A 13,403-nucleotide genomic window follows, 5' to 3' on the forward strand; every position below is an offset into this window, starting at 1 on the left:
TTTTAAGTTTAATGGGACAGAAATATTCCAGATATGCAAATTTAATACAACTGAAGAAAGTCTCTTAATACAGCATATTCAGTACTCAATATCTTACTCAAAACAGGCACGCTGGAAAGAACAATATGATCACACCTCAGTTTGGCTTAAGGAAGCCAGCCACTCAACCTTTCCAACCTTATTTATTAATGCATGGAGCTCTATTTTCATTTCCTTTGAAAATCAACTTACCGAAGATTCACTGTCACGAATGAGGAAGTCTCCTTCATGCCCTCTTTCATTTAATGCCATTTCTGCCTGGTGCCTGGTGACTTTGCCATAATACCAAGGATTGCCAGCAAACTTCCCAGTGAGTGAAGGCCTAATGTAATCACATTGTGGAGGAGATGGTTCCAAACCTGAGGTTAATGGATTGTTTTGCATAATGGTAACGTAGTTTTTTGGCACCAGGCCAACCATGCCATTGATTTTCCTGCATTTCCACCACTCTGGGTCATTTTCCGGCTTTTCAATAACATCCATTACATCGCCTTTCTCAAAATTGAGTTCTTCATCATTGGATGAGCTAAACGGGTAAAGAGCCTGTACAACATGCAATACTTGACCCGTATTTAGGTTATTGACAACTGCTGCTAATTTCTCTGACAGAGAACCTACATGATCACCCAAAGGACTGTCACCTTCTTCAGTTACATAGTTTGAAGGAAACCATCCAATTTGTCCGTTGTAGCTGCCACGCCACCATCCATCACTGCATTTCTCCATGACGATCACCTTGGTCCCTTTTATCAATGACAACTCATCCTCTCTCTCAGCCATGTAGTTAAATTTCACAAAAGCAGGCATGTTAAGGTCATAGAGACGTTCTCCTGGATCAACAAAGCTATCATCAGCAGGAGATGCAGTATCTGGAACACTGGGTTTTCTTTTCACTTTTCCAATACCTGTTTAAATAAAGAGGAGGCCATAAGACTATAGCTTCAACTTGATTCACTTACCTTACCCAAGCCTCTAAATGTAGCAAACAGACTATGACATGATGGATCATCTTTTGGGAAATGAAATACAAGTTGTTCTTCCATAACCAAGCCAAATAAACTATTAAGTTTATCTTCTTTTCTCCTGCTAAAGCCAAGAAATAACTGCATAATAATAAAGTTGCCATGTTGAATTTTCTCGTGTTAAAATGGTTTACTTCTTTCATAGCTACAACTAAGAAGACAGACACTCTAATAATCCCACACTTGGACATTTTAGTTTATTGACCAAGATTTTGTAACGAGCTGTATAAAAATGAAACAACTATTTAAATTAGTACCTGTGTACATATAAAATTATATCTGGGTAATCTCATTTACTAATTTCTTAGTTTCCAAAGCCAGATCATATAATGTGTTATATATGTAACACACAATTATTAGCCTCTTTGGCCTTTTCATCTTTTCATATGAAAAATAAGATCACAGGCAAGCTCTCCATGTTTTCATGCTGCCCCTCTTACCGTGACATTTGCTCACTCCTGTGTTTCTCTGGTCCCCTGTGAGCCTTGCTGTAACAATGTCTTATACTCTATTACTTGTCTGCTTCCTAATAGAAGAGTCAGCTTCCTAGGGACAGAAAACTAGAATTTCCCCCTTTATCTTCAGTGCCTATAGTTTATATATTAGTGAGCAGGAGAAAGTAATTGATGAATGAACTAGTAAGTCCTTAGTTGAAAATATTTTTCCAAGATGGCATAGTTGGCCTTCTCTACATTAAAAAACAAAAAACAAAAAAACAAAAAAACCCCATATACTTTCCTTTTAACTTCTATAGATTTTTTCAGATTTACTTGAAGATTTAAACCCTTGCTCTATCTGGAATCTTAACACTAAGAGTTCTATCAACAGACACTGTTAGATGTAACCAACACCTCAAACCTGTATTCATGTCCAAATAAAAATGATCCCTCCTTTAAAAAAAATATCCTTCTATACCTTTAAATCAACTGTGTCCTTAATTTCCTTACTTCTGGCTAATGAGGTCATCATTATGAGAAATCTTTACAGCAGGGTGACATCACTAAAAATGGCAGAGTAGAAATTTCAGGACTTCCTCTAAAGATCAGTTAATGAGATGGCAAGCACTGTCAGTATCAATTTTGTAAATCATGGAATCTGGTGAAGAAAGCGAAGTGGCAGGGCAAGGCTCAGTGAAGAAAGCGCTGCTTCTGTTAAGATGCTGAAGCAGGAAAGAGGCCTTCCTACTGGTCTCCCTCCCCCAGTGCAGTTACTCTGAGGATAGCTACCTAACAGACCTCGGACCTCTGATTCCAGAGCTAGGTTGTCTTCCTAGGTGGATTGGGACAATGAAGAAAAATCAAAAAGCTGGAAAAGGAAGATAGTAAGAAAGGTAACACATGGGGAAATGAGGTACTTAAAAGCTCCTGTATGTTCTCAGGAACCAACATGATCACAAATGTGATCAGGGCTGGACGGATGCTATGGAAAAGTCTAGAGAAAAAACCCACCTTGATCTTTATCTCTGCTGACCTACAACTTAGTAGGTAAAGTCCAAGACAGAATTGTAAATGGCTTGGCCAAATATTAAAAGAGTATACAAGCATACAGCCAAACTATAAAAATGGAGATTTCCATTCCCCATTTTCTTTTGGTTCTGTATGTTTAAGAAAACAATGTCAAAATACTAGCTATGAAACAGATTTCATTAGCCATATGAATAAGAATAAAGACTTTACAAAAAATAATCAAACAATTCCTCAAAGATAAAGAACTTAAGACATTCTTAACTCATCACCAATAAACTTGTGCTTTTTAAGGAAATGTAAAAAATAGTCTTCTAGATGGAAATAAAAAAGACATCAGACAGAAGAAAAAAAATGAAGTCATACAAAGCAAGAAAAAAGAATACCACCAACAGAGACAAGCTAATGTGAACTAAAGTGCAAGAAGCCTCGACCCTAGCCAAAGAACAACATACAGGCAACTAAGGAATGCTGAGAGCAGACACCTTCCCCAAGAAGAGCACACTGGTTAATTCTCCAATGCCAAATTGTCAGCCCTGCAAACATACATAGGAGTAACACTATACAGAATGAGCAGATTGTATTAAATATTTAAGAACACACACACATACCAACACCACCAACAATTAAAGAAAAAGAGACCGTGTATTTCAAGGAGGGTGCAGAGCAAGGGTGCTTGGGAAGTGTTGGAGGGAAGAAAGTGAATGTGGAAATGTAATTAAAAGCTCATAAATTTTAAAAACAGAGAAGAAATAAACAACAATGGTAAATATAAAGTCAGTACTAGCCCAACTTTTTTCCTTTGTTCCTATATGATTTAAAAATACATAAATCATATTTTCAGCCTAAGTAAGTAGGCAGTGTATAAAGAGATAATATATAATGATATAAGGAACAGTTATTTATACCATCCAAACCACATTGGGAATGACTTAAACTTGTTAAAAACAAAATGCTAATTGTAATTTCCAGGGTAGTTTCCAAGGAAAACCTAAAAACTACAAAAGGAAACAGATTAAGAAAACAGCACATTGTAAGAAATGAAACACAAAGGAAGCAGTAATAGAGGAATTAAGATGGGGAGGCATAAAGGAAGAAAGTCCCTCTTCATCACTGATAGTATACCTAGATTCAAACCAACCTACCCTCCCACCCAAGGACATTTAAGCACTTCTTGTTAAAACGTCCCGGATCTTGTACTTCACAAATAACTGTATAATAGTTTGGGTTTTTTTTTTTTTTTTTTGTACTGAGTTTTTTGTTTTATTTTGTTTTTAAATCAAATACAAGGCATATCTTTCAGTGAGGAGTGTTCATGGTTTACTAATCTTTTGCATGCACTACACCATCGAAAACTGTATATGGAGCGGACATACAGCGTAAATAGTACAGTGAAATAAAATATTTTAAACTTTTCACTGAAAATTAAATTCTTAATCCAAATGACTTTTAATCCTAAAGAAAATATCTATAACTAGTTATAGATATTCCAATTATATATGCATTCTGATTACATATTACCAGAAAATAAAGAATTTCTAGAAAAATTCAACAACTAATATCTCAAATGAGAACACATTAAAAACAATCTGCATTAATCTAGAGATGAGAAATATTTAAAGGAAGAAATCTAAGGGCATGGTACAGTTTCCATACACTAGAGGCTCTCCATATCTCTGTGAACATGTCTTCAACAACATGCCTCCTCCTCTCCAACTACTACTATAACATACCACAGGCAGAACAAATTTCTTATAACCACTAGAACACTCCCATCTATTCTTCAAAACTTGGCAGAGATAATGTATTTACTCACTGAAGATTTCCTTTCCTCTCCCCCAAAGAGTCTATGTGTTTCTCCTTTTACTATTACAGTTTTTTTTTTTATTTTCACCTTAATGCTAAATACAGGCCGAGCATCCTGCTTTTCCCCACTCTCTATCCCCAGTGCCTCGCCTATATTAAATGTTCCATTAATCTTTACCAGAAAAAAGAACAAACGGAGGCAAATGGCTCTGTGAGTAAAAGTACTTCCTACCAATCCTAATGACCCTGTTTGACCCGGCATGATGGAATGGAGACCCGGCATGATGGAATGGAGACCCGGCATGATGGAATGGAGATCCGGCATGATGGAATGGGGATCCGGCATGATGGAATGGGGATCCGGCATGATGGAATGGGGACCCGGCATGATGGAATGGGGATCCGGCATGATGGAATGGAGATCCAGCATGATGGAATGGGGATCCGGCATGATGGAATGGGGACCCGGCATGATGGAATGGAGATCCGGCATGATGGAATGGAGATCCGGCATGATGGAATGGGGAACAAGCATCCATAAGTTGTTTTCTAACCTACTTATCTGTGCTGCGGTATGCACATGAACAAACAAGTGCTCATGTGCACGTGCATGGTGTGCACACACAATAAATAACTATAATACATTTTTCTAAACAAATGTATGTGTAACAGTAGGTTGTATTTTCCTGCTTTACAACTTTGTTTCTATTACCAGAAAATGGACATTACAATCTGCTATCAACAAAGGTTAATACAAAAATATTTTACAAAATAATTTTTAAAGTATTAAGTCACCTAACCATTTACGTGATAATTACCAAGGATTAGATCCTTTCTTTTAGATCAGCTTCAGAATCAATATTACTTTCCCCCAAAATTCCACCTATCTTCCTTTGTTCTGCCTGCTCATTATAATACGTAAGTCACACAGCTTACAGTTAACCAATATTTGTTTCTCATAGTTCTGGAAGCTGGAAGTCCAAGCTAAAGACTAAATAATGAGGTTTTTACTCCTTAGAGTTCAGTGCTCACATGGTGTAAGAGATAAATAAGCAAGCTTGCAAATGTTTTACACAATGGCACTAATCTAATTCATGAAGGTTTTTGCCTTAATAAGCTAGTCACTACCTAAAGCTCCTCCACATCTTAATACCATTCCATTGATGGTTAGGTTTCAACCTGTAAATTCTGGGAGTCACAGCTGATACACGGTAGCTCATGGTCTATAGTCTCAGTTATTAAGGAAAACTGAATGAACCAAGGAATCCAAAACAGCTTTGGCAACATAGTGAGATTCTGTTTGTTTTAAAAACAAACAAACAAAAACCCCACTACATTCATAGCACATCTTGATCTAGCATTTTAGTTTACCACAATCATCCTACCTTCAATTTGGTTTTTTTTCCCCAAATTATTTTATTCCATTGCTACTCTTATTCTGATTGTAAGTCTTAAGGGGTCTATTATGAAAACTTAAAAGACTTAAATTTATATTTTCCCCTTGTCATCTTATTTAATTTAAACAAGTTATTTAATTTTTAAACTTCAGTACCTTTATAAAATATTGATATGTATAAAACTATATTACAAAGTTTTGTAGAGTTTTTTTAAGTGTATATATTAGTGCTTAGGATAATACACAGCACATAGTAGGCACTCAATAGATAACAGTTGTCAGGTTTTTTTTGTTATTTTTCAGAATTATATAAGCCTTTATTATCATGACACAGTTGGACCAACCTGGCCAGGGTTGGGAGGGAAATAGTCACATATATACACTGAGGAGGGAGATAACTCTGAAGCAGTCATATTTGATGTTGTTCTTACTTCAAAAATGTTTGTATAGCTTCTGTCTATATGGTCTTCTCTAGAAATTTTATGTATGTTTGTGGGGGAGGGAGAGGGAGTCGACACAGGGTCTCACTAGGTAGTTCTGACTGCTCTAGAACTCTTCTGTAGATCAGGTTGGCCTCAAACTCAGAAATCTGCCTGCCGCGTACCTCCCAGGTTCTGGGATTAAAAGGTTTGTACCACCTTATCTGGCTAAATATTATTTACTTTTTTTTTTTTAGATTTATTTATTATATGTAAGTACACTGTAGCTGTCTTCAGACACTCCAGAAGAGGGAGTCAGATCTCATTACAGATGGTTGTGAGCCACCATGTGGTTGCTAGGATTTGAACTCCGGACCTGCGGAAGAGCAGTCGGGTGCTCTTACCCACTGAGCCATCTCACCAGCCCCTATTATTTACTTATTTAATGTCTATGTGGGGTTTTGTTTTGTTTTTGTCTACATGTATGCCTGCATACCACAAGGAAACAACAGATCCCATGGGACTAGCTATAAAAGTTTATGAGCCATCATGTGGGTGCTAAAAATGGAATCCAGGACCTCTGGAAGAGTAGTCAGTGGTCTCATCCACTGAGCCATCTCTCTAACTCCCTATAGCAATGTTTTTAACAAGAACAATGCATTATAACTTCCTCAAAAGCTTTTAAGACCCAACTGAATATGGTGGTAAACTCCTTTAATCTCAGTACTTCAGAGGCAGAAGCAGGCAGATTTCTGAAGTGAGGCCAAGCTGTTCTACAAAGTGAAACCTTGCTTAAAGAAAAAGATTAACTCAATCTCTATGATAGTGTTATTCTTTCTCAGGCAAATCTTTGTACTAATAACTCTTCCTTATATAAACTGCTTTCATATCCCTTAATAAACTTAATGTCAGAGTCTGAAAGCATCAGATACCAAGTGAACAAACTGCCACGTTTAGCTGGCCAGAATATATGTAAGAAAGCTGCTGCAGGCCCTCACCTGAGTAACTCTAAGACTTGAATCAAGGCCACCATGGAGTTCTGCACCAACACAACCACAGCAGCTCTTACTAAATTTTTTTCTTTGTGTCAGCCATTCCCAGGCTGATTTTTATCAATCTTTTCAATTTTTTATTAGGTTTTGCTTCCAATACTAGCTTTCTTTCACTTAATCACTAAGTAAATGCTCGACAGAATGGGTTCAGAGAAAGTATTGCCGCTTCTAATTCCTCCCTGAATTATCATCCCACTCTGTTCTTCTGCTCTCACGTCTTCAAACCTGCTTCTCCCTTGTGGACTTCCCCCGATTCCCACGACACACACAAGACTGTCAGACTTGTAGAGCTGGAAGGGACTTTCCAGGATCATCTGGTCTTGCCCAAAAGTTGATTTTTTTCCCAAACAGGAAATAAAAAAACAGTTTAGCTATGTATTAAGACTACAAAGCTAATACATAGTTTATCTGAGAGTAGAACTAATTTATTATAAATACAAATATATATATTACAGACCATTTTGCACTTCATCTCTTCATCTGTCTACATGAAATAAATCACAGATTATAATTATTTTATCTAAAATGACAAATATTGTAATTTTTGTTTTCAAAGTATCCTGACTACCAAATGAAGAACATATAATCCTGTTTTCTCTATTTTTCAAGTCCATTTAGAAGTTAGGTGAATGAAAACCTGTCTCTACTCTGACAAGGTTGCTAGCAAAATAAACATCAATATTATAGGGATTGAGGAAAGGAATATTTTGCTTACAAAACTATAAAATCTTAGTCCTTGGACTACAGATACAGTTAGGACTGAATATGCTTTATATGCATCATCTTTTAATATATTTTCTGGTTTATTAATAATTACCACTCATGCCAAGCATGGTGGTACATGCCTTTAATTCTAGTACTTGGGAGGCAGAGACAGGCAGATCTCTGTGAGTTTGAGGCCAGTGAGTTCTAAGATATCCAGGAACACACTGAGTAACCCTGTCTCAGAAAAAAAAAAAAAAAAAAAAAGCCAAAAAACCACTCATGACCACACCTAGATAGAAACCCACCTACATTATTAACAATTACGATCATCTAACTCCCTAACAGATTCTGCAAGAGTTAATATTTCATACAAATTTTAAAAAATTATTTTATTACATTATTTGTTCATTTATTTTGATATGTGTACGTGTATGTATGTGCACATGAATATGCTGAAGTAAGAGAACAGTTTGTAGAAATCAGTTCTTTCCTTCTACCATGCAGTTCTAGGGATCATATGGGTTGTCCGGCTTGATGACAAGTGCTGAACAATCTTGCCAAACCATCGAGCTGGTTTTTATACAGCTTGCATTAGATTCTCTATAAAAATGTGTTCATAAATTAATGAATAAAGAGCTGAGGGGAGCCTCAGTTAGTAACTACCTGCCCCACGAGCACAATAACCTCATTTTTTACCCAGAACCCAGGTAAAAAAGGCCAAGTGTGTTAACCCAATTTTATAATCCCTGAGCTGACGAAACACCTGGGGTGTGTTGGCAGCACAATTATGAGCTCCAAACCAATGAGAGAACTTGTCTCCCTGGAAAGAGGCGGCTGGTGCTCCTGAGGATGGCACCTGAGGTTAGCTTTCGGCCTCTATAACATGTACCCACATGCACACAGGCTTGTACACACACATACATACAAATGTGTAAAAGAAAATTAGCTTAAAACTGGAATCTCAAAGATCTAAAACTGTATTTGTTCTCTAAAAAGTAAATAGGAGTTAGAAGGGAGAATGTAGGAATCGGTCAGCCATCAAAGATAAGGAGGAGACAAAAGCCCACACACTGCAATGGCCACGTCCTCTTCCACAGTGCTTACTCCCTGCCTTTGCCTTTCTCTTGGACTCTCATTAGATCACTGTTTCCTTAGGCTTTCTGACTCTTAAGAGACTTCTAGAATAATTTCTCTCTTCACTTTTGTAAAGACACTTAGCAAATATTCAAAGAGATACAATCAAGCACACAATTATCGCAACCATGCTACCAGCAGAGCCAAGTTAAGTTAGCATAGTGGTTTACTTGTAAGTCAATACTTGTAGTTTACTAGAACTCTTATTAAATGTTATCTTGACATTATTTCAACAAAGCTTAAGTAAAATTCAGTAAACAAAACAACAACAAAAACCAAACCAAAATAAAACAAACAAAAAAAAACCCTATTATGTTACCTCAAAGGTTGAGAGTAAACAAATTGTTCACAACTGACTTGCTTTACTTCAAATGCCTGTGTGTGGTACAACTTTCTACTTCACATCCAAATCATGTATATCCTCTCCCTATTTGCTAAGCATTCACAATGAAACACTTTGAAATAATTTACCAGATCAAACTAACAGCAGTGAAAATATCATCGCCATTTACCTTCTATTTCACAAACAGCATAAAGTACCAGCTTACATAAACCCACTGAGTTCTTTCCATAAAGTTTCCCTCTGAATTCACAAAGAAAATAAAATCCAACTCAAAAATCTGGAACAAGAAAACTACAGACTTAATAAACAAAATAACTTACTGAAAAAATCTTTAAAGATGTTTAACCAATCCATTTTGAATAAAAATTCTGTGTTCTCTTTTCACAGTTTGTTGACACAGCTCCGGGATAATTTTCAGTGAGCTTCCTGGTCTGCTCTGTAACACTGAAACTTCCCACACCCAATCCATGTGACCTGGCCCACACCCAAGCAATAGAAAAGTTTTCAAAACTGAGGCTTCTCTTTTTCCAATACTGTTTTCTCCCCTTAAGCCATAAAATAACCCGTGGAACAAGTAACTCAGGGCAGCAGCAAAAACAGGAGTTGTAATTCACTCATTGTAACAGAAAAAATTAAAGCTAGTATGTTTCTAATAGTTAAAAATGAATACATACATTCTTCATTTCCCTTGACTTCCAAACAATGTCTCTACTAGCACAGCTATTGTGAAACAAATTCATTAAATTATATGAGTTTTAAGGTATCAAAATGGGGTGCAGAAATTCTGGGGAAAGGGGAGGTTAGATATTTGAACACAAAACCTAGATTCATATCATTTAGATGTGACCACTAATTTAATACAGTATTCCCAAACTCTGGGGAATGAAGACAACTATAACTGTAATATTCTGAGTACAGTTAACTGATGTTTCTCAAAATTAAGAGATAAGAAGTTAACTGGTCTGTCAAATGCCATGATAACTGCAGATTAATTAAAATGTTGAATATACCAGAAATGTCAGTGTAGAAACTGAAAACCCAATACTTTAGGAAGTTCTTTTTACTATATTTTAGCTTTTGCAGCTTAAAATAGTTTAAAAGAAGAAACATTTACCTTATATTGCCAATAATTATTAAAATACTAAACTATTAACTGTGCATTGAAATTTTAAAATACTATTTAATAATAGTATGTCAGTCATGCTACATTTAGTCCCAAACTGTCCACAAAAAAACTGTTTCCCTCTTTTTTTACAAACAGGCAAAGAATTATTAAGCAATTACATGTCTGTCTCCTTGAACACCACAATTAAATTTCTGTCCCTCCCAATTCCTTCCTGTCCATTAAGGAAAGATAACTTAAGAAAAGGGAGGAGGCCAGGCTTCCTCCTACATACTTCCTTCCTTCAGCTTAACCAAGGCCAGAGAGAAGTAGGCTCCCCCCATCTGCCTTACTTAATAAAGGCAGAAAAAATCTGAACCAAACACACAGAGTTAGAGAAAGAAAGACGTCAACAAAAGTGCAAAGTGACCAATCCTATAGATGCGAATATACAGCAATAACCCACTGGTATAAAACTCTCTTCAGTTAGAATAAAATAAAGTGATTTGTTTTTTAAGTGAGATTCATTAGCGTGTCAAAAAGGTTCAATAATGTGCCACATAACATAGGTTAACAGGATACAAAGGAACCAAGTCTGAACGCCAGGCATTCTTTTCCTTTCTCAACTAGTGGCAAACTTTCTGCAAATCAAAACTCCACAGGAGCTGTTGTAACAAGGTCAAAGTTGGGCTGGAGAGATGGCTCAGAAGTTAAGAGTACTGACTGCTCTTCCAGAGGTCCTGAGCTCAATTCCCAGCAACCACATGGTAGCTCACAACCACCTGTAATGGGGTCTGATGCCCTCTTCTGGTACTTATATACATAAAATAAATAAATCTAAAAAAAAAAAAAAAAAAAAAAAGCCAAAACTAAGATCTAAAATGAAAGCTGTTGCTTCTCCTTCAATAAGAAACAACTTACCTAAGGTGTCCTTCAGGTTTTTAACAATAGATGCTTTCCGAGCACTGTTTTTTCTTTCCACATAGTTAGAAGGGACAAAACCTGTTTTATTCATGGAATTTCGAACTCGCCACCAGGATTTAGAGTCATCCAGGAGCCATAATCGCTCATTCTTCTTGATATCCAGCTCTTGTTCCTGCTGTGCCACATAATCAAATTTGGCCACCACCACCACTTCTTCAGCCATCTTTCAGCAGCGTCAACACTGTAACACATAGAACATGTTTTAAATGGTGCTGAAGTGTAATTGTCTACATGCTTGTCCAAAAAGACATGCTTAAACATTTAAGAGGCCAGGAATTATGACTCATACCAGCAAACCTAACACTCAAAAGGCTGAGGCAAGAGGACTTTCATAAGGCTGAGGCTAGCCTTGGCTACATACTAAGTTTGAAGCTAGAATAAGCTACAGAGTAAAACCCTGTCTCAAAACTAATATACAAAACAGGAGATGGGCGGGGCACTATGCAGTTCAGTAGTAGATACTCCTAGCCCGTGCACAGCTTTGAGCTCAATTCCCAATACTATAAAAAAGAAATAAATTTAAGAGTATCAAAAAGTTAAAAGTGATATGAAAAATGCTAACAGGCAAGTACTAATTTTTAAAAAACACTTGTTCCTATTTGGTATTATATAAACTAACTTACATTTAAAACCACCGTTAGCAATGAAATTCACTACACAGACAACTGAACATTCCTCTTAAAGTAGATAAAATCAAACTTGTATACAACAAATAACAGATGCTTTCTGAACACTTTTGTCTTCCCATATAAGTTATAAAGTACAAAATTAAAATATATTGGTATAACTACAGGAGAAAATAACAGATTCATTATTATAAGGGATAATTTTTAACATATTTATCTCAATTAACAAAACAATCAAGGAGACAAAAGCATCAAGGTTATAAATAACACTGTATTAGTGAGATATAATCGGCCTATATAAAATGTTACTTCTAAACAAAAGAACATATATGGAACACATAAAAACCATCAGTCTGAGGCTAAACAAAGTCTTAGCCGTAAGCTCAGCGCCTGGAGGCTGAGGCAGCAGCATCACAACTCTGAGGCCTAGACAACATTTCAGATCTCAAAAACATCTCTCTCCTTTTATAGTGTTCTCTGGACTGAGAACCAAGTATAACGGATAAATGTGTATGAAAAATGAAGTAATAAAGGCAGGAGCAATGGCTCAGCTATTAAAAGTACTTCCCACTCTTCCAGAGAACCAAGATTTGGTTCCGACTCCCTACCTCAGGCAACTAGCAACCCATTTTAACAACCCCTTGTAACTCCATCTCTTCTCTCCTCTTTATCTCTCTTTCTCTCTCTTACACACACACACACCAAATAAATTAAAAATATTAAAAATAAATATTTAAACTGGAATAATGAAGCCCATTACTTTATAAACTGGCTTAAAAATTATTTTAAACTTTCATGTAACTGGCAAAAGAATTTATGAAGGAGATGTTTAGTTAAAGTTGGGGCTGTTAGCCATAGCCACTTAACACTCAGGAGTTAAATCTCTAAGCCCCTCTCTAATTAAAATGACAATTCTGGAAATATTAAGAAAAAGAAAAAGAACATGCAAATACTAGGAACCGCAACTGTATACTGCAAACAGTCAAAGGGAATAGTAACACAAACAACTTTATAAATAAATCTGAGGACAATAAAATACAATGATCAAACTCTATGAAAAATAAAAAAATATAATTGAATGAGTTAGTTGAATTGTTGGTTTGTTTTGTATTTTGAGGCACTGTTTCTCTGTGTAGCCCTGGCTATCCCGGAACTCACTCTTGTAGGCCAGGCTGGCTTCGATGCCATAGATCTACCTGCCTCTGCCTTCTGAGTGCAGGGATTAAAGGCATGAGCCACCACTGCCTAACTTATATGCATTATTTTAAAATATATATATATATATATATGCAAACACTGTCCTGAAACGTAA

The 13,403-nt window shown here is 36.3% G+C and overlaps 1 protein-coding gene across 3 annotated transcripts in view; it reads right to left on the reverse strand.

The window, feature by feature from the left end:
• Nck1 (non-catalytic region of tyrosine kinase adaptor protein 1) overlaps nt 1-13,403 on the reverse strand; it is a 51,833-nt gene that overhangs the window by 2,725 nt on the left and 35,705 nt on the right. For 2 of the 3 annotated variants that reach the window (NM_010878.3, XM_006510840.3), the window contains exons 2-3: nt 11,403-11,646; nt 232-944 (exon numbers count right to left, since the gene is read on the reverse strand). In NM_010878.3, the coding sequence (NP_035008.2) occupies nt 232-944; nt 11,403-11,628 (939 nt within the window). In that variant the 5' untranslated portion in view covers nt 11,629-11,646. Of the gene's footprint in view, nt 1-231; nt 945-9,699; nt 9,831-11,402; nt 11,647-13,403 lie in introns of those variants that run through there. The other variant, NM_001324530.1, reaches the window with a different exon arrangement.

Source organism: Mus musculus, chromosome 9, assembly GCF_000001635.26.
Source record: "Mus musculus strain C57BL/6J chromosome 9, GRCm38.p6 C57BL/6J".
In the NCBI taxonomy this organism is placed as follows: Eukaryota; Metazoa; Chordata; class Mammalia; order Rodentia; family Muridae; genus Mus; species Mus musculus.